The sequence below is a fragment of the Rhinatrema bivittatum genome, chromosome 8 (genome assembly GCF_901001135.1).
Source record: "Rhinatrema bivittatum chromosome 8, aRhiBiv1.1, whole genome shotgun sequence".
NCBI lineage: Eukaryota > Metazoa > Chordata > Amphibia > Gymnophiona > Rhinatrematidae > Rhinatrema > Rhinatrema bivittatum.
In genome coordinates, this window is record NC_042622.1 from 23,565,228 (window position 1) to 23,592,652 (window position 27,425).

Here is a 27,425-nt window from a genome sequence, read left to right on the forward strand (position 1 = left end):
TTTTTTTTAATTTCCCCTGCTCCTCTTTCTCCCTTTCCAACAGCTGTATAAGAGTCCTCCAGCTGCAGAATGCGGCATAACCATGTCCTGTACTACTTTACTTGTCTACCCTGCTGTGGTTCAAAACGTCTCCCTCATGGCATTAATATGATCCGTTTATATAGATTATTGTATAAACTGCACAAAAGATAAAAATAAAAATAAAAAAAGAGCTACTTGGCAGTGCAGTAAGTAATATACATTTGCATTGATAATTCATCGATGATATTTTAAGAGACACAAATGATTAAAAGCTTTTATCGCAAAAGAAAATCAGTGTATCAATGTAATAAATGATGTGTAAATGATGTATACATCTATATAAGAATATACTATATATACGATATACTGTATACTATATATACTGTATATTATATACTATATATACAGTATATATAGTCTATGCCAATTACAATCTGATGCTACAGTCAGAAAACTTGCATTCACAATTAAGTTCTGTACACACACACACACACACACACACACACACATAATATTAAGATGTACATTGTAGGAATGACACGCAGTCGCATATAACTCTTTATGCTGGGATTCAGGATAGCTGTATGTATGTAGCCTAAGATTTCACGTCTCTTAATGCCTTTTTAATAATTTAAAACCGTTACGATTCTTGAGCCCCTATATGTGTTTGTAGTCCTTACAGCAAAAGTGTTACTGCCTTATTTAAATAAAAACTATATTTAATCTGAAGGGGTTTGGGGGGGGGGGTGTTCAACTATTATTTTCCCTTTTTTTTTTTCTCTGCAAGAAAAGTTTTCTGTGGAAAGAATGCTGCAATGTAAATGACAGACACCGTATTAAGCTAGCGCAGAATATAGTGCAGGTAGCTGTTAGCGGGGCTGGCTTATTATGACATAACGCTTTGGGGAATTGTGGCAAGGAACTCCGATTTGCAACCATTCTGGCAATGAAATCAGACACAAGATCTCAGCTTCTGGCAGGCTCGTGTAGTTACCTCTGTAATCAATATAGCACTGCATCCAGACTCCAGAAGACAGGGAGAATGCTCTGAGAGAGAGAGAGAGAGAGAGAAAAAAAATATCATGGCAACGTCAATTGTTTTGTTTCTAGGTGATCTCGCCCATCAATAACTCACCTTAGGGCTTTTTGGATGTGCTGTACATTGAAGCAAAGGGGACCAGGAAGTGTTTTTTTTTTGGTGCTGAAAGAAAACCTTAGAGGACAAAAGGCAAAGAAGACTTTTGCTTGAAGAGAGGGAGAGGGAGAGAGCGAGAAAGGGAGAGAGAGAGAGGGAGAGAGAGCGAGAGCGAGAAGAGGAATTGGTGGACTTGTGAAGCAGCGCTGGTTCTCTGAAAAAAAGATCTGATTGTGTAGTAGGTTAGTGTGGAGCCTGGCGAGGAGGAAGGATGCTGCTGCTCCTGGTGGGCTCGGGCAGGCTGCTGTCCATGGTCCTTACCGTCTTCAGCACGCTGGCTCTCGGCGCGCTCCCCGTCTGGGCACAGAATGACACCGAGCCTATAGTTTTAGAAGGGAAATGCCTGGTCGTTTGCGATTCCAATCCTACTTCGGATTCCAAAGGCTCGTCTTCCTCGCCCCTTGGGATCTCAGTTCGGGCCGCTAACTCTAAGGTTGCCTTCTCAGCAGTCCGGAGCACAAACCATGAGCCGTCCGAAATGAGCAACAAAACTAGGATAATCTACTTCGATCAGGTAAAAGGACAGAGCAAACAAACAAACAAACAAGCATAACATTCCGGTAAAAAAAAAAAAAAAAGCATATCATTAAAGTAATGATTAATTGATCTAAGGGATCCAGAAAGATCCGTTTTTTTGGGGTTTTTTTTTTCAGTACCGTGTACCTGAAAAGATAAGACTGTTGCATCTGTCATTTATGTTCTTACTGAAAACAGGAAGTTAGAAGCAATCAGATTAAATATGCATAGCAGTTTTGCAGGGAGTAGCATTAAACGTGACCGGTTAACAAGTTGTAAGGAAAAAAAAAAAAAAAAAAAAAAGCTCCCAGCTAGCTTCTTTTTGAAGGCAGTATCTACTTCAGATGATTTGCTTAAACTTGTTTGGGGAATGAGAGAGCGAGAAAGGCTCGCTGCTTTAGATTACCATAAATTTAAGGGATAGATTTCACTCGCCTACTCTTTATGGTCTGCCACTCATCGCTGTTTGCTAAATATTTAATTCACTTTTTTACACTTTGGTTCGATTAAAAGAAAATGTGCTGGGGCAGTTAATAAACATGCTTGGTACAGATTTAAAATGCTAAGTGGAGGATATCTCGCAGGACCGAGGCTTGTGTATGAGCTCTAGGCTGTCTTAATTGTAGTGGTCATGGATCTACTGACACTACCTGGATTTACAAGTTTTTAGCACCAGTAGTGACAGGAACAACAGCCTTTATAATGGCAAAGGAATTTTAAGTGTTGGGAGAGGAAAGAAATTTTCAAATATATGGAAACCACTAATTTACTGTTGACAGTTTCCATGATGTGCAGGTAATTTTCAGAAAAGTTTATTACACATACTTTTGGCAAGGAACCCTAAGAACATTTGCATAAGCTGATGACACTTAAGGCTACTTCTGTTATTTCTATGAAACCTTAATGCAGCCAGAAGATCCTTCATAATTAATGCTCCCTGTGGCTAGTTATCATGAAAAATACACATGAGAAAGTCAGAGGACCTGTAAGGGACTTGTAAACAAACAAAAAAAAATGCACAGGCTATTTGCCTGGAGTACTGAAATCAGCTTCTTTATGATTCACAGTTCTTGAATTCATCCCCATGACAAAATAGAGATTTACAGGTTTGTTCACTAGGTTTAATTATTGTTTGATTATCAGATTTAGTGTGTGCCAGTTTAAATACCCTAACGAGCTGATCACAATTATATAACATTTTAGCTTATGCAGTAGACCCAAACATATTTCATTGTTTTTCAAATAAAACAAAATGGTAATTTCAAAGAAACACAAAAAATGCTTGCTACTATTCTCATTGAACTTCACTTTTAGCTAATTTAGAAAATCAGTTTTCAACGGTACAGAATATAGAATAGTTAGAGAGAATCTAATTTCTAAATATGCAATTATGATGCAGACTCTCCATATTATCCTTTCTGGGAGGCGTTATATTCCCTGTGCCTCCCAGGCCATCTGAAAACCCAGTGAGAACTCCAGGAGGGAGATGGTTAACTGTTTTTAGACATTTGCAAATCAGCGCTGTATTAAATCAAGAAAGAAAGTAATTCAATGACATGTTTTTCTTTGGGCGAAAGAGAAAGAGTTAAAAAAAATTCCATGAATGGAATATTCAATATAAAGTACTACAATAAAATGGCAAAGAAGAAATGGTACTAATGGGTTACAGAAGAGATCATCAAAAAGACTAAACCAATAGGCAGGCTCAATGGGCTATCATACTCTATGTTTGTATCTTGTTAAGGGGTCATTGCATAATTGACTGAAATGTGGTCAGTTCAGAAAGTAAGCCCTGTGGACCCCCCCCCCTTTTTATCAGTGTCACAAAAAATGCTCAAATAAATGTAAATGTGATATGGTCTTCCATTTCAAGAAATGTAAGTTCCACTGAAGTCAGTGCATAGGTATAAAGATACATTATTTACAGAGATATAGACAATCCCTATGCCTACAGTGCAGCAGATAGAACTCTTGCAATGGGCCCCATTCATCAGGAAGTTTTGCTATATACTGTAGATGTCATTAAGAGCCAGATGTGCAATTAAGCATTTTATCCATAGACACACAATGGAAATAAAAATCCTCTTTTGAGTATATTCATTTATTTAATTAACCATACTTAAATCCTGCAATTCTATTTTATCTAGTGTGGGTATTTGGCGTTAAATGGGAGACCAATGTATTCCAAAGGTTACTTTGTTGCAAGATAACTTGTATGAATATTATTACACAAGAAAGATATTTCATGACTATTTTATTTGCATTTAAAAGGCATTTTTTCACATCACAACTCAGACTGCATAATCAAAGTGTTTCACAAAATGAATTTAACTTATTACATCCTTTTGTATGTCTCCCTTCTCCTCCTGTCTCCATACATATCCATTTACTTTATAGTGCATGCTCTTCTTCTTGCACTATACCGGTCAAAGCTAATTGGTTGAGAACTGAGAAGGGCGGTTATATTTTTATGCCCAGAGATCCATTCTTCACCGCATGGACTATTTTACTTGCCAGAGCATTAATTAATGGGTTGTAATATTGTCATGATAACACAACCCATAAATTTCAGAAAGGGCATGTTAGACTGTGAAAATTAATTGAACCATTTGCTTAATTCTCCCCTCCCTTTGGAAAACCATTTCCTTTCATACATTAACCATGGCTTTACATAGAGAAATAGATGATTAATAATCAAAAGGTAGAAGCATCTTATTTAGAAGCTTTTTGGTTCACATTTGACGTACCTTTTTCATATGTTGGTTGCATTGTTTAAGTATTTTACAGATACGTATCAGATTTAAGAAGCTAGAATGGGAATTTCTGATATACCAATTCCATATAAAATGCAATCCTGTTTTACAGAATTGCATGTCACACATTCCATTGTACAACTAAAAATTGGCTAATTGCAGAGAACACCAGAAAAGATCATCATTATGGAGCAGAAGTGCTTGCATTTTGCTGTTGTGGGAAGATGCATGACTGGATATGTTATTTATTGAGACAAATAACAGCACGGCCTGTTATTTTTTTTAAATACAGTTGGGAAGTACAGAGAAACACTTCTTAAACTAATGCTTCTGTCTTTTTCTATTTTAGATCTTGGTAAATGTGGGGAACTTTTTCACATTGGAATCTGTCTTTGTAGCACCAAGAAAAGGAATTTACAGCTTCAATTTCCATGTAATTAAAGTCTATCAGAGCCAAACAATCCAGGTGGGTCCTTTCATTAGTTTAGAATTTTTAAGTTAGTTGGAAGTAAATGAAAACTAAAACAATGCATTAATTCTAGCTTTGGATATTGGGAAGAGCATGCAAAGTAGTAAAGAAACTCTAAATACCACAAGAGTATGTAAGTAAAGTTATTTAGAAAATGAACATGATACACAACAGCTTTTATAAAATTGTATGCTGATAAGCTCCCAGGACTAAGTAAGCATAAGCTCACTGACTGTTGACTAAACTGGCAAATTGATATAAAAACAAACAAATCAGGGTAGACACAGCATTCAATTACTGAAAGCCAGACATGGGATGATTGTGGAAATACAAAGGTCCCACCTTTATGCATGACACTTTTGAGATAATATTTAAATCGCAGCTATGATATTTGTTTTCTCAGACATATATCGATTACACCTAGGACTATTGTGGCTGCATGGGCAGTGGAGGAGCAGGGGGACTCCACCCCCCTTTGATGACAAGGCCAGCCAGGAGGGGATTCCCCTCTAATGATGTGGCATGCAGATGCCTGGGGGCTTGGCTACTTTCCCCACAGTGTGTAAACCATTCCGTAATTTTATTTCTCCATGGCACCACTGTCCTGAGGGAGTTACATGCTGGTGCGCCTCCCCCCCCCCCCCCCGCCCCCCCCAACATCAACCTGGTCCCCAAGGTGATTCCCCATCTCATCTGCTTCTTTATATGGCCTCAAGGAGACTAACCTTTAGCAGACTGGTTAAATGTAACAAAAGGGTGACAAAAATTGGAAAGGGAATGGAATAGCTTCCCCGATGATGAGGCTATGCAGGTTAGGTCTCTTGTGCCTGGAAAAGAGATGTCTGAGAGGGGACAGGAGAGAAGTTTATAAAATCACGAGTTGGGTGGAATGAGTAAATAAAGGACGGTTATTTACCCTTTCAAATAACACTAAAACAAGGAGACAATCCATGAAACTGGCCACCAGCAGATTTAAAAGAAATCATATAAAGTATTTTATTTACTCAGTGCACAATTAAGCAGTAGAATCTGTTGCCTGAGGACAAGGTCAAGGTGACGAGCATAGCAGAGTTTAAAAGAGATTTGGACAAGTTCATGGAGGAAAGGTACATAAAATACTATTAGCCAGGTAGACTAAGGAAAGCTCTTTTTATCCCGGGGGATGAGTACAAGGAAACAGGTCTAGTTCATGGTCACTACCGGGTACTTGCAACCCAGACTGGCCACTGTAAGAGTCAAGATGCTAGGCTCAACGGACCTTGGTCTGACCTAGCATGGCATTTCTTATGTTCTTAAATATAAAAAGGGGAAAGAGATTGGGGGGGAGGGCGAGGGAGAGGGTGAGGTGTGATGGAAGGCATGATAGGCAGTAAGGCATTACCGCTCACCCGGGGCAGATCTAAAACTCATCTCATCAACCTCTGGTCCCAGGAGACCATCAGTCTCATCAAGCCTGGTCTTTTCATTGGGCTCAAGCCTGAAGCCCATCTTGATGTAAAACCCAGAAGGTCTCACATTGCTCCAAGCCCTTACTTGAGTGAGCAGCTATGGAAAGAGTTTGCCCAACTCAACTTCATGGCTCAAGTTGGCATCCGACCCTTTACTGAGGGTGTAACAATCAAGACACATACTATGTATGTTTTATGTTTTTCTAATGGTGTGCCAACACATATTTGGAAACAGCATGTAATTAAATTATTATTATTATTTTAATTATGTAAGGTAATTATGTAAGGTGCCCCTGATTCCTCCTCATTAAAACTAGGAGTCTCCTGCTGTGATAATAGCTTTTCCCAGGGAAAGTAACAGGAAAAAGTTATTCTTCTCCCTGCATTCACTCTCACGCTTTATTATTTAAAAAAAACCAACACAACAACATAACTCCCCACCCCCACTCCATCTATTGTTTACTGGCAGGGACTGAAATGAGACCTGAAGACTAGTCAAACTTATTCAGGCCGATGCAGTATTGGCACGTAGAAAGCGGGCGCTCAACGCTGAGCGCCCGCTTTCTTATTGCGCACCCATCCACCTCTCCCGGGGACCCGATGTAAAATTCAAATGACCTGCTGCACTAAAAAGGACGCGCTAGGGAAAAATGTGCACATCCCTAGTGCCTCGGGTACCTAGGAGACATGGCTGGGAGCCCTGTCTGACCTGCCCTAAGCTATCTCCCCCCAAGGTCTGGCCTCCGATTGGTCCTTTCCACTGACATTTGACAGTGAAAAGGACCAATACCCTTTCAGGACAGCCTTTTGAAAGGGGATTGGTCCTTTCCACTGACAAATGTCAGTGGAAAGGACGAATCAGGAACAGCCCTGGAAGTACAGCCCTGGAAGTATATTTGGCTGCTCAGATATTAACGCCAGATCTGTGCTGGCATTAATTTCTGAGCTACAAATGTGCGGATTTGATGCACATTTTTTTTCTGCATTGAGGGGAATACATAATAGCACTCATCAACATGAATTTACATGTGATGAGCGCTATTATCTACGTAGGCGGGTGTGTGCATGTTTTGGACACACTAACCCCAATTTTGCATCGGGGGTTATGGCCCCGTGTCCAAAATGCACGTCCAACCGTGCGTTGAGCCGTGCGCTGCGGCCAGTGCACCATACTACATTGGCCTGATTGTTGGCCAATTGCAAGCCTACTTTTCTGTCTTACTCCAGATCCATAAGTTTATGCCTATTCTTTCTCACCCTGAGTCTATCCTGTGCTTCTTTTCTCAGCTCCCTTGCTGGTTGAGATGTGGGTTGCTGGACATGTTATGGGCCATCCACTTCTTGGGCAAAGTTTAAAATGCTAGAAAATGCATGGTGCTTCAGGCCCAGGGTACTGGATGTTTACAGGGCAATTTTGAAATCCCACAGGTGGCTTGCAGTCCCGCGGGTACTCCGTGCCCGTGGGCCTGCAAGCAGATCCTCAGAGGCAAATTCCCTGTGTTGTTTCCCTTTGAAAGTCCAGGTGGCGTGCGCAACACAACCACTTTTGCGTGTTTGATCTTTGCACCCTTTTATGGGAGCAGGTGCACAGCATGCGATGGAAGATTCGTGTGGAGATATCAAAAGAAATTTCTCTCCTCCCCCAGCTAAGCAAAGATTTTATGCAGATAAAAGTACAGTGCACCTAGTTTTACCCATCTACAGGGAAGTGAGGGTTTTTCAAGCTGCATTTTTACGCAGGCAAGCCCTTGAATATTGCCTCCTAAATAAATGTGTCCATTACATTCGCATCACATTTGTGCTAAAATTATGGAAGATAAATCGAAACGTGGCACACCAAAACCAATCAGTAATCTTTAGAGATGTGCAACCCCAAAATTTTCAGTTCAGTTTGTTTTATCATTAGGGCTTTTTTTGTTTGTTTGTTTAAAGTTATTTTCAGTTTGGTTCATTTACTGAACCAAAAGAAGCATTTAATTGCTATTCCCCCCCCCCAAAAAAAAAAAAAAAATTACAAACAGTTAAAAACAAATCAGGCCTTCTGTGGTCCTATAAACACTCTTCAGCCAGTCCAAATTGCACCTGGGGCTTGGGTCTGCCTGACTGGGGCCAGCACCCTTCTGCTCCCCTTTAAAAACTTCAGGAACCGGAGACCTTTTTTCATGGCCCCCACTTACTCTCTTTTCGTGGTCTTTATACGAATCCTTTAGGGCAAGAGTGAAGCCCATTCGCACCTGCCCAGCTCCTGCCCAACTTTAAAAATGGCATGGTCACGAGTTTTGGACTCTACTTTTACTTTTGCACTATCTGGTCTTGTGTTATTAATTAATTACTGGGTGGAGGGTTATAGCAGCAGCTTCTAAGGTATGTCTAGAAGCTGAGGAGTGGTTGAGGTAAAGGGGGAAATAGGAGCATCTGAGGAGATAAGGATGCTATAAGGAGAGATGCTTCGGCGTGTTCACTGTGGGGTATATAGAAAGCTAAGGTGGTTTAGTAGCATAAGAGCGTCTACCATATTGCTCCGGGGGTGGGTTGTGTTTCTGTTAAAGCAAAATAAGAAAAATGGTTTTGTTCTGCGGTTACTTTCGGAGTGCATCAGAAACAGATGTGCTTCGTGGGACTGTATGTATATTTCTTGTGCTTAATATAAAGTCTGAACATGAAAATGGCGCTGTCTACTGGAGGACAGCGCCAAAAAGTGGCATTGAGCGGCACCTGCCTCCACTGCACCTGGCACCATTTTCTCATACAGCCGGGGCTGGCGTTGGCAGGTAGGTGACAGCTGGGTACTGTCCAGCAAGGCCAAAGGGACCTAGAAGGCTGGATGTTTGGGCGACAGCCTCACTAGTTTTGGTAGCTGTTTGGATGATTAGAAGTCTTGGTGGTGGGATGCGATGTGTGTGTATATGTGTGTATGTTTGTATGTAGTGGGAAGAAGGGAAGTGGATTTTGTTTGGTCATCTGTCCAGGATGGTAGAGAAACCCAATGACAAAGCAAACAAAAACTGACTTCATTCGGAAACGATACCCTTCAGGCGGTCAAGATCCTACAGTAGTGAGCTGGGATACATCACTGTAGTGCGGACAGGAATAACTGGGCAGGGCTGGATGGGCCATTTGGTCTTTTTTCTATGCCATCATTTACTGTGTTAGTTAAAACGCTGTAAATTTCCAAGTTATTCCATGAATTGCTTAGTTCCAGTGAAGCCCACATTAAATGGTTTATGGACGAGACTATAGAAAAATACCTGGGCTTATATCAAAACAAATTTGAATAAATTCTGTTGAAGAATGAAAGCCATTAGATAAGCAAAGCTTTAATACATTATGTCAAGTAGTACATTGTAATACAACCCCACAGTGATTAAATAAGCAAGCTACTATAGGAAGTTTTCTCTCTTCTACAGTAAATTGCTTTCAGAGGTATTACATCTCTCTTAGATAAATACTTGATGTAACAATAAACATATTAGAGAAATAAACATGCTAAAAAGTCTATATGCTGTACTCACAGCCTATGCATTTCACAGCTTGGTACTGAAATGCCTATGAGGATTATTTTGGATGTTTTAATGGTATCAGTCACACACAGTACATCTGAAGAATTTCTCTCCTTTCCCTGTATCAGCTAACTCCATGTGTAGAGGGAGGATATCAGATGGCCCTCCTGAAATGTATTATTTATTTATGAGTAACTCATTACTGAAAACTGGCAGAGAAAACTCATATGGGCCTTATAAAAGGTCATCATTAACAAATAGGCAAAAGGCATGCCCTTGGTCAACCCATGCAGTACTCTTTTGCATTATCAAACAGTGCCTATATATATTTATGTGTGACTCTCAAAACTATTGTTTTGCACACAGTGTTTGTTTTTATTTCCTGACATCTCATTAGACAGAGATGTCCTGTAGTGGGGAAGTTGTATGCAGCTCTCTGCAGAGTCACTGCCAGGCTGCGTTACATTTGACCATTAGGTGCCACTGTAAGAGCAGCAGCAGCTGATATTTCCTGTAGTGCCTCTCAGCTTCAGCCTGCGCACCGGAGCATAAATCTTGAGTGCACGGCTCACTAGGCCATTCGGCTCCCTCCCGTCTTCTAACTACTCCAGCACTTTCTTCCTCAGGATCCTGAAATTGTACTAATCACTAATCAGAGCTGCCCCACCCTCCAGCCTTTTTTAAAATCATAGTTAAAAAAAAAAAAAGCATGAACCTCCAGTCTACAAATCGCAGGATAAGACTGCAAAAACAAGGCAATATTTGAGAAGTTGTTTGATCATGATCCGCGGATCACAGATTTGATTCTCATTTCCTGAATGGCTGAAATGTTGCTCAAGAATCAAACTAGACATAACCTAAACCATCACAGTTGGCGATTGTAATCCTACATCTAACCTTGAATCCAGATTATTCGCTTGTGAGCATGAGCAGCATTATCTTTATTGCAATAATACAAAACATGGAAATTGTGAAGAAATTAACTATATGTCTCCCATGGCAGCTCGGCATTTTTTTCAGTGTACCCGTGTTTTTATTTATGAAATCCTGGATTGTTTGCAGGCTGTGATACCTTTTCATTGGGCCAGTTAAGGATTATCCAAAGACGTTGCTGTACATGAACATTCAAAATCACAGAGGTCACTGCTTCACCTTTGGTAGGCCATGAAATCCTCAAGGCACCAAGCTGGTAAAACTCAGATCGCATAGAATCATGGCCAAGTGACTGTTCTCAGAGAGAAAATGGCCACCAGCGCTTATACTTACGAGGCGTAGCTCGTCCTCTTGACGTGCACCATAACAACCTGTAGCCACTGAGGACTCCACGGGCCACCTCCATTTTCAAAAACTCAAGATTTCCAAATCTTCTACACTGTCCTTAAGTCCCTCTGGTTCCAGGAATACCTGTGGGACGGGGGAAGGAGGGAGAGTGATCTTTAAGTCCCTGAGCATTGTATTAAATCTTTAACATGTACAGTAATGATCAACGCTGGACAATGAATGTGGTTCCAGGATTACCTGTGGGTCGGGGGAAGGAGGGAGACTGATCTGCAAGACTCTGAGCATTGTATTAAATCTTTAACATGTATAGTAATGATCAACGCTGGACAATGAATGTGGTTCCAGCAAAGCTTTACTGATAACTAATGCAGAAATGAAGTGATGGACAATATGCAGGTCTTTCTTCTAGGAAATCCATTACATAATTCATTTCCAATAAATCTGTGACTCGTTACTGATGTTTTAATTTACTCTTCCGGTTTCACATCTCTTTCCAATTGCAGGGTTAGTTTAGGAGCTCCCTCCCAGAATTGGTGGAATAGGATTCTTCACTAAATTTAGATGGCATACAATACAATCCCATTTCTCATACCTTGATTCAGACGTCTATTCCTAATCCAACCTCCTCCAGTATATCCTGATGATATGCGGTGGTTAACACTTCCATCCTTCTCTCAGAAATGCATAGGTATCCATTCCTTCTGTGAAGGATCCTTGGATCACTCAGAGTGAGAAACCACTGAGGAACTCCTTTCTTCCTGACAGTGACTAAATTCCCTAGGCCCCGGGGGAATTTAGTTGCTGTATCAAACACAAAAATTCAGACTTTCCAAAAATAATTTTAAAATGAAGGAAGGGTGGATAAAAACTTCCTCCAGAGCAAAGGAAGTGAAACATTAGTGGCTTTGAAAGTTACCACTTATGTGCCTAAAAAGGTAGAACTGTCCAATTTGATTGACCAAGTTAACCTTTCCTGTTGAATAAAGTCAAGAATACTGTCCCCATATTAGCCACACTAATTTTTTTGATTGCCCCATCTCCTTTAATAGTTTCTCCTTCATTGGCCATATGGAATTCTTTTTTTTGGCATGGAACTCCCTGCTTTCTCCTTCTTCCAGCTCAGACAGAACCAACGCTGGAAACCTGGCGCCATGAACCTTCATTCACTAACACCTGGGGATTTCATTCCCATTTTAATAGACCTCCTCCCTCTGTTCCTAATCTGGTCAATGCAGGAACAGGCCCCTGAGGCTGGGGGTCATGCACCAGGTGTTGCGCTTGGAGGTGGACCCTTGTCCTGCAGCAGTGGAGAACAGCTCCCTGGTAGGGACCAGGAAGCACCTGCCCCCAGGGGGCAGAGCACAGGAGGAGACAGAGGCTAGGATGAGCTTCACCCTGGAAGCCCGCGGTCCCCCCGGGTGGAGCCCGTAGGGACTCGGTCCACTTGGATTTAGGTGGGCTTCACAGGGTTTCCCAGAGAGGTAGTAGAGAGGCGTGCCCATGAGCAGTAAGGGAGCGCGGTCGGTCACTAGGCTGTAGGCCGGTACAGCGTAGGTGATGACAAAGCCAGAATCAGGAGACATGGTCAATGGCAGCCGGGGTCAGAATCCGAGGATCAGTCCGAGGAGTAGTCAATGAAGCAGGGGTCAGGTTCCAAAGATCAGATGAGGTCACAAGGCAGGCAGAGGTCAGGATCCAGGCAGTGACAGAATGGTCAAGGAGCAGGCCGAGGTCAGTACCAGAGAGACAGCCCGAGGGTACTACCTGGGGAGATAGGATGGACAGACACTAGAACAGTAGGACGCTGGAACAAGACTGGACAAGACTGGAATAATGTGGAGGCAAACTAGTACACTTACAGTGCCGACCCGATTGCAAAGGCAAGGAAGAGCAGGCAGGGACTTCCTTATAACGTAATCAGGGTGTGCCGCGGAGCTAGGACCCGCCCCTGGTCATACAAGAGGCTGGGCGGTCCGGGTGCATGTAGGGGTGTTGCCAACGCCACTGAGGATACCGAACTCCGGCGTGAGGCCTGGTGCACAGTGGAAGGCCCTGCGACCCCTGCCGCGGGAAGCCGAGGCCTGGAGGAGCTCGTGGCTGCTGCTGGGAAGGCTGACCCATGACCTGCAGAGGAGATAGCGAGGTGAGCAGGCCCGTGCGTGGGCCGGGTGCAGATGGGGTGCGCAACAGTACCCCTCCCCCCTTCTAGGCCTCCCTCTACGTGGCCGCGGCTTTTCAGGATAGGTCCTGTGGAAAGTCCTGAGGAGCTCTTTATCAAGAATGCTGTGGGAAGGTTCCCATGAGTTCTCCTCAGCCCCATAACCCTCCCAGTCTAAGAGGTATTCCCATCTGCCTCGATGCCGACGGACGTCGAGGACCTCTCTTACCTGGAGTGACAAATCTGGTTCGGTGGCAATCCGCGGAGGTGAAGGATCTCTACGAGAAGGCCATGAGAGGACCAAAGGCTTCAAAAGGAAGACATGGAATGTGTGGTGGATGCCCATGGCACGAGGTAGCTGAAGTTGATAAGACACTGCTCCCACTCTTCGAAGCACCGGAAATGGGCCGATGTACTTGGGAGCCAGGTGATGAAAAGGAATTCTCAACCTTATGTGTTGGGTGCTTAACCACACCTTCTGACCAGGACGGAAGAGTGGAGCAGGACATCTATGGGCATCAGAAGTGCACTTGGAGCACTCAGCAGCCTGGGTAAGGCATTCTTTGACTTGATTCCACAGCTGGCGAATGGTGTGGGCCATGAATTCCATGGCTGGAGAAGGAACAATCAGAGAAACTGGAAGTGGCAACCGAGGCTGTCATCCGAATACCATGGAGAACATCGGTGGCAGCAACGACGTGGGTATTATATGACAGCTCAGCCCAGGGTAATAGATCAGACCAGTTGTCCTTCTGGTCATTCACGTAGGAACAAAGGAATGTTTTCAAGGTCCGGTTGGTCCTTTCAGCTTGACCATTAGCCTATGGGTGATAGGCTGATGTGAAATTCAAGGCAATGTTAAACAGTTTGCCGCCAGTACCTGGCGGCAAACTGTGGTCCTCGGTCGGATATGATTTCCTTTGGGAGTCCATGGAGACGGAAAATGTGTTAAGAACATAAGAACATACCATACTGGGTCAGACCAAGGGTCCATCAAGCCCAGCATCCTGTTTCCAACAGTGGCCAATCCAGGCCATAAGAACCTGGCAAGTACCCAAAAACTAAGTCGATTCCATGTTACCGTTGCTAGTAATAGCAGTGGCTATTTTCTAAGTCAACTTAATTAATAGCAGGTAATGGACTTCTCCTCCAAGAACTTATCCAATCCTTTTTTAAACACAGCTATACTAACTGCACTAACCACATCCTCTGGCAACAAATTTCAGAGTTTAATTGTGCGTTGAGTAAAAAAGAACTTTCTCCGATTAGTTTTAAATGTGCCACATGCTAACTTCATGGAATGCCCCCTAGTCTTTCTGTTATCTGAAAGAGTAAATAACCGATTCACATCTACCTGTTCTAGACCTCTCATGATTTTAAACACCTCTATCATATCCCCCCTCAGCCGTCTCTTCTCCAAGCTGAAAAAGTCCTAACCTCTTTAGTCTTTCCTCATAGGGGAGCTGTTCCATTCCCCTTATCATTTTGGTAGCCCTTCTCTGTACCTTCTCCATCGTAATTATATCTTTTTTGAGATGCAGCGACCAGAATTGTGCACAGAATTCAAGGTGTGGTCTCACCATAGAGCGATACAGAGGCATTATGACATTTTCCATTTTATTCACCATTACCTTTCTAATAATTCCCAACATTATGTTTGCTTTTTTGACTGCCGCAGCACAATGAACCGACGATTTCAATGTGTTATCCACTATGACGCCTAGATCTCTTTCTTGGGTAGTAGCACCTAATATGGAACCTAACATCGTGTAACTATAGCATGGGTTATTTTTCCCTATATACATCACTTTGCACTTATCCACATTAAATTTCACCTGCCATTTTGATGCCCAATTTTCCAGTCTCACAAGGTCTTCCTGCAATTTATCACAATCTGCTTGTGATTTAACTACTCTGAACAATTTTGTATCATCTACAAATTTGATTATCTCACTCGTCATATTTCTTTCCAGATCATTTGTAAATATATTGAAAAGTAAGGGTCCCAATACAGATCCCTGAGGCACTCCACTGCCCACTCCCTTCCACTGAGAAAATTGTCCATTTAATCCTACTCTCTGTTTCCTGTCTTTAGCCAGTTTGCAATCCACGAAAGGACATCGCCACCTATCCCATGAATTTTTACTTTTCCTAGAAGCCTCTCATGAGGAATTTGTCAAACACCTTCTGAAAATCCAAGTATACTACATCTATAGGTTCACCTTTATCCACATGTTTATTAACTCATTCAAAAAAGTGAAGCAGATTTGTGAGGCAAGACTTGCCTTGGGTAAAGCCATGCTGATTTTGTTCCATTAAACCATGTCTTTCTACATGTTCTGTGATTTTGATGTTTAGAACACTTTCCACTATTTTTCCTGGCACTGAAGTCAGGCTAACCGGTCTGTAGTTTCCCGGATCGCCCCTGGAGCCCTTTTTAAATATTGGGCTTACATTTGCTATTCTCCAGTCTTCAGGTACAATGGATGATTTTAATGATAGGTTACAAATTTTTACTAATAGGTCTGAAATTTCATTTTTTAGTTCCTTCAGAACTCTGGGGTGTATACCATCCGGTCCAGGTGATTTACTACTCTTCAGTTTGTCAATCAGGTCTACCACATCTTCTAGGTTCACCGTGATTTGATTCAGTCCATCTGAATCATTACCCATGAAAACCTTCTCCAATACAGGTACATCCCCAACATCCTCTTCAGTAAACTTCAATCCTCTTCAGTAAGCTTCAAGTTCTAAAAAGAATCAAACCCCTTTTCCACTTTCAGGACTTTAGAACCATCCTTCAATCCACATTATTCTCGAAAACAGACTACTGCAATGCCTTACTCCTGGGGCTCCCCATTTCAGCCACAAAACCTATACAAATGCTCCAGAACGCAGCAGCCAGAATCCTAACCAATACCAACCGCCTTGCTCACATTTCCCCCATCCTTCAAAACCTACATTGGCTGCCAATAAAATATAGAATTCTATATAAAGCTCTCACTATAATCCACAAATCTATCCACCAACAGCTCACACTAGACCTTCAGAACCCTCTCAAACACCGCTCGTCCGAAAGACCCATCAGAAAAGCTTATAAAGGAACCCTTCAAGTCCCACCTACAAAATACACCTGTCTAAAAACCACCAAAGAACGTTCCTTCTCCACAGCAGGCCCTGTCCACTGGAACAGACTACCGACAGACCTAAGATTAGAACCTTGCCTTCATACCTTTCGAAGAAAACTGAAGACGTGGCTTTTCCTCCAAGCCTTCCCCTAGGCAAAATGACAGTTCGGACTCAGCCCAAGGAATGAGATAATTACTAATCTCATAACCCGTTTTATAATATTTATTTGTTGCTAATTCCGCTCTACCTTTCTTCCTGGCTACTTTAGCCCCCAAGTTCAATGCCCTTGTTTTATGTAACTTTGCTTGTTTCAGCCTTCTTGTTTGGTTACACTTGTTTACCCCCTATGTTCCATGTAAACCGGCCTGATGTGAATTCTATTCGTGAAGTCCGGTATAGAAATAAATATTAAATAAATAAATAAACACAGAAGCAAAGAAATCATTTAATCTTTCCGCGATGGCCTTATCTTCTCTAAGTGCCCCTTTAACCCCTTGATCATCTAACGGTCCAACTGACTCCCTCACAGGCTTTCTGCTTTGGATATATTTTTAAAAGTTTTTACTGTGAGTTTTTGCCTCTACGGCCAACTTTTTTTCAAATTCTCTCTTAGCCTGTCTTATCAATGTCTTACATTCAACTTGCCAAGGTTTATGCGTTATCCTATTTTCTTCTGTTGGATCCTTCTTCCAATTTTTGAATGAAGATCTTTTGGCTAAAATAGCCTCTTTCACCTCCCCCCTTAACCATGCCGGCAATCGTTTGGCCTTCTTTCCATCTTTCATAATGTGTGGAATACATCTGGATTGCGCTTCCAGAATGGTATTTTTTAACAATGCCCACGCCTCTTGCACACTTTTTATTTTTGTAGCTGCTCCTTTCAGTTTTTTCCTAACAATTTTTCTCATTTTCTCAAATTTTCCCTTTTGAAAGTTTGGCATGAGAGCCGTGGATTTGCATACTGTTCCTCTTCCAGTCATTAATTCAAATTTGATCATATTATGATCACTATTGCCAAGCGGCCCCAATACCGTTACCTCTCTCACCAAATCCTGTACTCCACTGAGAATTAGATCTAAAATTGCTCCCTCTTTCATCGGCTCCTGAACCAATTGCTCCATAAAGCTATCAATTATTCCATCCAGGAACGTTATCTCTCTAGCGTGTCCCGATGATACATTTAGCCAGTCAATTTTGGGGTAATTGAAGTCTCCCATTATTACTGCATTACCAATTTGGTTAGCTTCCCTAATTTCTCTTAGCATTTCACTGTCTGTCTCACCATCTTGACCAGGTGGACTGTAGTATACTCTTATCACTATAGTCTTCCCCAACACACAAGGGATTTCTACCCATAAAGATTCAATTTTGCATTTAGTCTCATGCAGGATGTTTATCCTATTGGACTCTATGTTATCCCAGACATAAAGTGTCACACCGCCTCCCGGGTGCTCCTCTCTGTTATTGCGATATAATTTGTACCCCGCTATAGCTCTGTCCCATTGGTTGTCCTCCTTCCACCATGTCTCTGAGATGCCAATTAAGCCTATGTCATCATTCACTGTTAAATACCAACCTATTATCAATAGGCACCAATACAATTTAAGAGGATCCTTACAATACTATGAAAACCTCAAAACAGATCCTTCATGATACTTATATAACTGTCTTTGTTCTACTCCCAGATCCTCATGTAAGAGTGCAAAGGATTAACTATTGACAGAATAATTTGACAAAAAAATTTTTGTTGGAAGGAGCGGAACGTTTCATATATGAAACGTTCCGCTCCTTCCAGTTATATAAGTATCATGAAGGATCATTCACTGTTATACATTCTAATTCTCCCATCTTACTTCTTAGACTTCTGGCATTAGCATACAAACATTTCAAAGTTTGTTTTTTGTTTGTATTTTCATTCTGCTTTTTAATTGATAGGGATAATTAATCAGGAACAACTTGGCTAATTCTGGGGCCAATGGGAGGCCCGGCAGAAGAATGAAGTGACCCATTTTCAAAAAAACAGTCGATGATGACTCAGATTATGGTATTGTTCTGGGATGGAGGCAGTTCTGTGATGAAGTCCGTTGAGATTCTGGACCATAGCTCAGTAGGTGCTGGAAGCGGTTGGAGTAGGCCCCAAGGCCATCTGGTACATCGCTTCTGTTGGGCGCAGACGGGATATGAATCTACATAGTTACGAGAGTCTTGCACCATGTTGGGCCACAATAATATCTCCACAACATCTCTAGGATCCTGGTATGACCCGGGTGTCCTGCCAACTTGGAACCATTTCAGAACTCGTTCATGTAATCTACGTGGAACGACAGTTTTCCCAACTGGAACTGTAGTGGTCATGGCAAGGGATATGCAGGCAGGATCTATGATGTGTCTGGGAACATCAGGAACATCCTCTGATTCAAAGGATCTTGATAGTGCAATAGCACAGAGGTTCTTGGAAGCTGGGCAATAACAAAGGACGAAATTGAAGCGTTCAAAGAAGAGCGCCCATCGGGCTTGTCTAGGATTCAAGAGTTGAGCTTCTTTAAGGTGCTCAAGATTCTTATGGTCGGTGAAAATGGTAAATTTATGTTGCGCCCCTTCCAACCAGGGGTGCCACTCTTGGAGCACCAACTTGATGGCTAGAGGTTCTAGTACTGCTCTGTAGGAGAGAACTTGTGTGAGTAGAATGAACAAGGTATCAATTTACCCTTTGGAGAAAACTGACTTAAGAGAGCTCCTGCTCCAATTGCAGAGGTGTCGACTTCGATGATGAATGGGCGTCTTGGGTCTGGATGCTGAAGACAAGGACCAGAACAGAATGCTTCTTTTAGCGTCTGAAAGACGGCTTTTGCTTTGGGAGTCCACACACGAGTGTTAGCCCCCTTGTTGGTCATGGCGGTGAGCGACGCAGCTAGGGTAGAATAATTGGCAATGAAGCTCCTGTAAAAATTAGTAAAGCCAAGGAAACATTGTAAGGCCCAGGGGCCAGTCTCGGATCCCCTGGGCTTTATCTGGATCCATAGAGAAACCTCAATCAGATATGATGTATCCTAGGAAGGGTAAGCAATTTCGCTCAAAGAGGCACTTTTCTAACTTGGCATAAAGGTGATTTTCTCTTAGACGTTGGAGGACAATCCGAACATGTTCTCGATGGGATTCAAGGTCTTTGGAAAAGATGAGGATGTTGTCAAGATATACGACTATGAATGAGTACAAGAGGTCTCGGAGGATTTCATTCATAAGGTGTTGAAAGACTGCTGGGGCATTGCAAAGCCCAAAGGGCATCATGGTATATTCATAGTGACCATCCCTTGTGTTGAATGCGGTTTTCCAGATATCTTCAGGTTGGATGCGTACCAGATTGTACGCACCCCTCAGATCCAACTTGGTGAAGATCCATGCCCCTTGAAGGAGGTCAAACAGCTCACTGATAAGGGGCAGGGGATACTGATCTTTGCAGGTTATGGTGTTCATCCCTCTGTAGTCAATACAAGGGCATAAACCACCATCCTTTTTGTTGACGAATAGAAAGCCCACTCCAGCAGGAGAATCAGAGGGATGAATGAACGCTTTTTCTAAGTTCTCTTTGATATACTCAGACATGGCTAGGGTTTCTGGATGAGACAATGGATAAGTTCTGCCCTTGGGAGGCGTCATGCCCAGCAGAAGTTCTATGGAGCAATACAATTTGCGTAGCAGAGGCAAGGTGTCAGCCTTCTGCTTCAAGATGACGTCTTCGAACTCAGCATACTGTGTAGGCAAACCAAATAGGGTGGTAGACTTCAAAACAGAGACAGTTGGAGATACTTGACATAGACATGTCTTCTGGCATTTGGAACCCCACTGCACCAACTGCAGGGAATGCCAATCGAACCAGGGTTCATGGACCTGGAGCCAGGGCAGCCCCGGGATGTCTGGATTTATGGAACATTTTAACACATAGAAGGACATCTCCTCCTCATGGAGATTGCCCATGGTAAGACAGACAGCCACTGTTCGATGGGCGATGAGCCCTGAAAATGTTCTTCTTGAATGGAGGTGATGCAGAAGCTCACATCTAATGGCTGGAGAGAAATGTTCAGAAGCTTGACAATGTCATCCATGGTGAAGCTGCCACTTGCTCCTGTATTGACAAGAGCAGTGGTGGTGAAGGAGTGGGCCTCAATGCCCAGAGAGACTGGAAGCAGGAGTTGGGGGCCAGTGATACTAGCACCTAAATTCAGGACCCCCGCCGGGCTCAGACGTTGCAGTTTTCCAGATGGACCAGACAGGACTGCTGAAGATGTCCGGAAGCACCACAGTAAAGGCAAAGACCCTCCTTCCTCCGACGGAGACGTTCAGTCGGAGACAGTCGCCCACGGTTCACCTCCATGGGTTCCACCACGGGAGGAGGTGGCGGTGATGGAGTCTTGGCTGGAGGACTCTGGACCCGCGTGGGATGCGGTGTAGGAGAGTGGGAAGACTTTCTTCTAGGCACCTTTGCCAGAGTTGATGGTCGATCTTCCCCGTGAGGGAAAGGTCCTCTAGAGACGTGGGAGTCTCACAGACAGTGAGTTCATCTTTGAGAGCGCTGGAGAGTCTGATGGCTTGCAGATAATCTTCTTGCCACCCAAGCTCAGTAGTCAGGGTCCTGAATTCCACGGTATACTCAGAGAGGGTCCGTGACCCTTGACAGAGGTGGAGTAGATTATGGCTGGCTACAGCTTGGCGGCTTGGGTCTCCAAAGGTCTGCTTGAAGAGAGCAACAAACTCTGATAGCTTGGAAAGCATGGGATCAGAGCATTCCCATAATGGAGAGGCCCATGCAAGAGCCTTCCCTTCTAGGCAGGAAAGGATGAAGGTCACTTGAGTGGTTTCCTTCAGGAACAAGAAGGGTAGCAGTGCAAATTGCATGAAGCACTGATGAGGAAGCCAGGACAGGAGCGTGGGTCCCCGTTGTATCAAGGAGGTGCAGGGAGCGCCAACGATGCTTTGGGTAGCATAGAGGCCAATAGGCCCATGGGATTGGACAGAGCTGTAACTCGCAGCTGGGAACGAAGCTCTTCCATCGAAGAGGCTAGCGATTTCAAAGCCCTGCGATGTTCTTGGACTGTGGTGGCCAAACCCGGTAGGGCCCTGGAGGCGGGAGATTCCGCCGAGTCCACGACCTTGGCAACCTGTTGCGCTTGGAGGTGGACCCTTGTCCTGGAGCAATGGAGCACGGCTCCCTGGTAGGGACCAGGAAGCACCTGTCCCCAGGGGGCAGAGCACAGGAGGAGATAGAGGCTAGGATGAGCTTCACCAGTGGAAGCTTGCGGTCCCCCCGGGTGGAGCCCGTAAGGACCCGGGCCACTTGGACTTAGGTGGACCTTGCATGGTCTCCAGGAGAGATAGTAGAGAGGTGTGCCCATGAGCAGTAAGGGAGCACGGTCGGTCACTAGGCTGTAGGGCTGGCGAAGCAAGGAAGGCCAGTACAGCATAGGCAATGACAAGGCAAGGGACAAAGCCAGAATCAGGAGACGTGGTCAATGGCAGCCGGGGTCAGAATTCGAGGATCAGTCCGAGGAGTAGTCAATGAAGCAGGGGTCAGGTTCCAGAGGTCAGATGAGATCACAAGGCAGGCAGAAGTCAGGATCCAGGCAGCGAACAGAATGGTCAAGGAGCAGGCCGAGGTCAGTACCAGAGAGACAGTCCGAGGGTACTACCTGGGGAGACAGGACAGACAGAAGCTGGAACAGTAGGACGCTGGAACAAGACTGGAATAAGACTGGAACAAGACTGGAATAATGTGGAGGCAAACTAGTACACTTACAGTGCCGACCCGATTGCCAAGGCAAGGACGTGCAGGCAGGGACTTCCTTATAACGTACATTCAATCAGGGCGCGCCACGGAGCTAGGACCCGCCCCTGGCCCTACAAGAGGCCGGGTGGTCCGCTCGCGCATAGGGGCGTGGCCAACTCCACTGAGCACGCTGAACTCCGGTGTGAGGCCTGGTGCGCATTGGAAGGCCCGGCAACTGCCACCGCAGGATGTCAAGGTCTGGAGCAGCTCACGGCTGCCGCTGGGGAGGCCGACCTGTGACCTGCAAAGGAGCTATCGAGGTGAGCAGGCCCGTGTGCGGGCCGGGCGTGGATGGGGCATGCAACACCAGGGCTCCTTCAGGAACCCTGTTTCAAGGGCTTTAAATACAACTACCTGGTGTCACCCTTGAGGATGACCATGACTCCCTCCCTCTTCCCAGGGGCTGTGAATGCTGCCTCCACAGAACCCGCCCCCCCCCGCCCCCCCAGTTCTGGTCAACCCGGAGTGCAGAAGTTCCGATCCACTAATCAAATCCAGGACCTTCCACGTGAAATTGCACTGCACTTGCTACTGAGCTACTAGGTTGGCCTTCATATGGCAACCTTTAACAGCCTGGACTAGGGGTGAGTTCTCCTAACATGCTCATGGTTCCTCTGTGCTTACTCTTGGCCATCGTCTTGTGACCTGCCTTAAATTTTACCAGGTTTCAAGAATTACTCACGGACACTGGAGGGTGCTAGAGGGAATCACCTTTCCAAGAGCAACTACTGTATGAAAGTTGCAAATCCATCGCTAAGAATTATACTAGAACATAGTGTGGAAAAAGTTGATGTCTTTGAACTTTCTCCGTGAATAAGAAGGGAACAAATTTGGGGTAATTTTAAGACTGGCCTCTTAAGGGCAAAGTCTGTGGCTACTTTTTATCTGCAGACTTTTCACCAGTAGTCAAAGAGAAAGGATGTGCGTTCTTTGCAAATTATCCCAGAAAACTGACCCACACGCCTTTACACCTGCTGTTCTGTGTGGGTAGTTTTTTCTGAGAAAATATAAGCGCACACTTTTGAAAATTCAAATGGCTGGGCCTAGTTCCAAACCCCTTCCCCAGCCCTGCCCCTGTGAATACCTTTTGTCACTGTGAGTAAACGTGTGTGCGCAGAATCCTAATGAGCACAATTTTATCCACCTTTATAGAAAAGGTGTAAAAATGGCTTTGAGAATTACCCGCCATGAGTCTTTGGTCCATGCGCGCTGCCCCTTTTTATCTCACAAAGAGACTGATGTGCAAAAGGGCAAATGGGTTTAGGAATGTGAATTGGTACAGAAAACCAGGAAATTGCACACACAATCGTGTTTGCAAATTTTCACGTGCACTATTTGCCATTGTTTCTGCATGAAGGTGATTGTGAAGCCATTTGTAAAAAATTGTGCCAAATCACTGAAGAACCATACAAATCAGTTTATTAGCGATTTTGCAGCAGCAAACTGCACAAGGTGGTCATTTTCAGTGAAGCTTAACTACAGCTCTTCCTAGTCTTGTCACTGAAGCAACGGTCCTCAGGGGGGCGACGACCATACAGCAGGGTTTCTTCTGGAACCCTGAAATTGTGGGCCCTAATTCATACTGCTAGGTGTTGCCATTGCCTGATGACTATGATCCCCCTTCCCTTCCGCTCACGGGATGTGAGTGCTGCCTTCGCAGCATTCCCTCTTGCCCAGGCCAATCCAAGAAGAGTGGAAGATCTGAGCCAAGTCTTTCAGTATTGCTGAATCTGAGCCACTAGGCTGACTCCAGGGTGGGATTTTGTTAGACTAATGTGAAAGAGAACTGACAAATGAGGAAACAATCAATCAAAATACAATGACAGTTTCAAGTTACTTCAAGAGAACAATACACATCGCTGAAAGCTTATTTAGAAATGTAGCTGGATTTAAAAACAAATGGAGCGGTAACGGGTTTGAATAGTGTCCCCCTTTGATTTTTGGCTCTGTTGGATTTAGTATTGCTCATGACTTTAGTTATAAGATTTGATCTTTTGTATGGACCCATAACTTTAGGCAGGGGGTCCCCAAACCTTTCAAGGGAAGGGCCACATAGGACATTTCAAATTATAGAGAGGGTAAGGTTGCCAACTGGCTCCAGATTTTCAGGACAGGCTGATCTCTTTCCTCGTTTTACTCCAGCTCGTGCAGGGACTTGTAGCATTGCTTTTCTAAGAGACCGCAATGGGGAAGTCAGAACTACAACTCCCAGCATGCCATGGGATAAATTCAGGACTGGATCAACCTGTCCTGTAAATCTGGAGCCACTTGGTAGCCCTACAGGAGGGCCTGACATTGCTGAAGGGCCAGGGCCCCCCTAGGAGGGGCATCATGTCTGGTCATTTCATTGATCTAAATTGCTAGAAAGGAGGTAAGCGGGGGGGCAGGGTTTCCTCGTGTGCGACTGTGCTACACCTCCTGGAACCCTGCCCTTCTCTTTCCCCTGAGGTGTGTGTGCGCGTTCATTCCCCTCTCCTCCATTCCCCTCACTCTCCACCTTTCTTTCCTCTCACTCCTCCATTCCCCACAGCTGCCAAGCTCCTCAGTCCCAGTAGGGACATTTTAGGCCAGTCCTAGATTTCCGACAACCCCATCTGAGTGCCTGATGGGCCATAGAGCAGGGATTTCCATGGACAGAATCAGGGACAACAAATACCACAATGCATTGGGGTGTAAGGTCAAGACCCAGTCTGGCCGAAAAATCTCCTTCCTGGAACTGGGTAACTAGGCAGCTCTGCTTCCCTCCCACTCCCGCCTCCCTCCCTCCCATCTCCCCTCCCTCCCTTCACCCCTCCCTTTTCTCTCTCTCACACCACCCACCCCTTGTTTCTCATTCATCCCTTCCCTTCCCTGTCATTGACTTCTCTCCCTTCTCTTATACTCGCATCCCTCTCTACCTTTCTGTTTCACCTCCCTCCCCTTCTTTACTCTACCCTCTCTCCCACCCTGATTCACTTCCTTCCTCCTTTTTCCTCCTATCCCCTCCATCTTTTATCCCCTCCCTTCACTCACCCCTCTCTTCTTTTTATTTCACCCTTCCCTCACATCTACCTTCCCCTCCCTCCCCTCCCTTTTCATTCACTCCCTCCTCCCCTCTCATTCCCTGCCCTTCCTTTCCTGTCATTCGCTCTCCCTCCTCTTCTTTCACTCTCTTTCACTCCCCTCCCTCCCCACCCCTCCCCTTGCTTTATTCTCATCTCTAACTCTCTTAACTCCCCTCCTCTTCCCAACCCTTCGCTAGTTCCCCACTCACCTTGAGCCCCCTTGACCTTTCGCTGGCAGCGTATGGAGTGGCCTCCCCCCCACCAGCAGCTGTTTCCATCACTGTGTGCCTCACTGGGGGCGGGGGTGTCTGCCAGCCTTCCTGTTGCTGCCGTGCATGTCTTCTTCTGGTACCACTGGCTGGGCTTGGGGAACTCCACCAGCCTTGCTGCTGTTTGTGTGACAGATTAAGGCTTTAAACCAACTTAACATTTTATTTAGAAATACAGAGAGTGTTTGCAGGCCTGCTCCTGTGCTGTTTCCCAGCACCGACTGCTCTTCCTGTAGCTTACCCTCTCTGACTTAACACCGGGTCTGCTGGAGGACTGCTATAGAGGATGTTACATTGCTCAGTTCTCCGCAGGTCATTGCCGCATGTCCACCTAGTGGAGGGGAGACCTTCTGCCACAGTAGATAGCAGCATTGTTGCTTGGGTCTTCCTGCGCTCCTGGCCGGCAGGGGCCGTGAAACGCCACCAGCTTTTCCGTTGGTGCCGCAGCATATAGCAAAAACAAACCAAGCCTCCTTCTGCAGACTAGATCCAGCCGCTGGAAGGCAAAGTATGGGGGGCCTGGAAAACCAAGCTCCGCAGGCAGGATCTGGCCCACAGCCTGTAATTTGGGGACCCCCTGATTTAAGGCATGACCCATTATATGCTGGGTGGCGGTTTCACCTTTTTGGTCCAGTAACATTAGTGAATGGATTTACCCGTCTGATTGCTGCTGGCTGCACAGATGAATAAAGTGGTACTATCCAATGTCCTGGGCATTACTGAGTATTATAGGACGGCTTCTGAGCAGCTTGTAACATAGATGAAGTTTCTGTTATTATAAAAAAAAAAAATGTTCCCAAATGAGCATAATATTATAATTATTACAGCATTACTTTTTAAATTGCATTTTCTCTGAAAAATGTTAACATTCCAGGTAGTGATTTTAGTCCTTAGTAGGTCATGCAGTTGCCACTGCATGAATGAAATTAAATATTTCTTTTACAATGCACATGGGGAAAAAAAAACCCCATTTGTTAATCTCTAGATAACAGGAGTCTTTTAAAAGGTCAAAGGAAAAGCTCAAGTTACACAGATTTCTTGTTCATATGTGAAGAATCTAAATATAAGAACAGAGACATTAGGTAATGAGACAATGCTAAAAATTCTTTTCATGAGTTCCTTAAAAATTAAGGTTAAGTTTAATTTCTCCAAAACTGATTTGAAAACCAAAATGGCTGCTTACTCTTCGCGCAGCTGAGCGAGCTGGGTAAGATTCTACTTCCTGTATTATTCACCTGCAAGCTTGACCAAACAGGCGCCACCTACCGAACTGCAATGGAAATGCAGCCTTTCATTTGATGGCTTTAATGAGTAGGCTATCCGCAGTAGAGTGGTACTGGGCCACCGGATAAGCTTCCTCTTCATGCTAACCCGTTCAAGAACATTAAGTACACAACAGTCAGGGTATTAGTGTAATAAACAGGACAGAATGAACATAATGGAATGGAACGGAACAGATTATAATGATAAAGTGAACGTTTTCCCTGCAGGTGATTTGGAGAACCTATCTGAAGAACGCATGGCAGCAGCACTCGCTTGTAGTAAGATAAAACCAGAAAAAAGTCTGCCCAAGTGATATAAGCTTCTCACTAGAATATTTTGGTGGCTCTCTTTTTGTTCTAGGTCAACTTGATGTTGAATGGAAAACCTGTCATATCTGCCTTTGCTGGGGACAAAGACGTCACCCGCGAAGCTGCCACCAACGGGGTGCTTCTCTATCTGGATAAGGAGGACAAGGTATACTTGAAACTGGAGAAAGGTAACCTGGTTGGAGGATGGCAGTATTCTACGTTTTCTGGCTTTCTGGTATTCCCACTGTAA

At 44.3% G+C, this 27,425-nt stretch overlaps 1 protein-coding gene across 1 annotated transcript; it reads left to right on the forward strand.

The window, feature by feature from the left end:
- Positions 1-1,427: 1,427 nt before the first annotated feature.
- On the forward strand, positions 1,428-27,425 carry CBLN4 (cerebellin 4 precursor). Its single transcript, XM_029611926.1, has 3 exons — positions 1,428-1,730; positions 4,835-4,951; positions 27,228-27,425. Exons 1-3 carry the CDS (start codon positions 1,428-1,430, stop codon positions 27,423-27,425), a joined length of 618 nt encoding a protein of 205 aa, XP_029467786.1.

Excerpts from the sequence above, each read along its gene's own strand:
- CBLN4 (XM_029611926.1), top strand. The coding sequence starts at position 1,428 with ATGCTGCTGCTCCTGGTGGGCTCGGGCAGGCTGCTGTCCATGGTCCTT. Across the intron at positions 1,731-4,834 it reads GGATAATCTACTTCGATCAG|ATCTTGGTAAATGTGGGGAA; the intron begins GTAAAAGGACAG and ends TTTCTATTTTAG. Across the intron at positions 4,952-27,227 it reads ATCAGAGCCAAACAATCCAG|GTCAACTTGATGTTGAATGG; the intron begins GTGGGTCCTTTC and ends TTTTTGTTCTAG.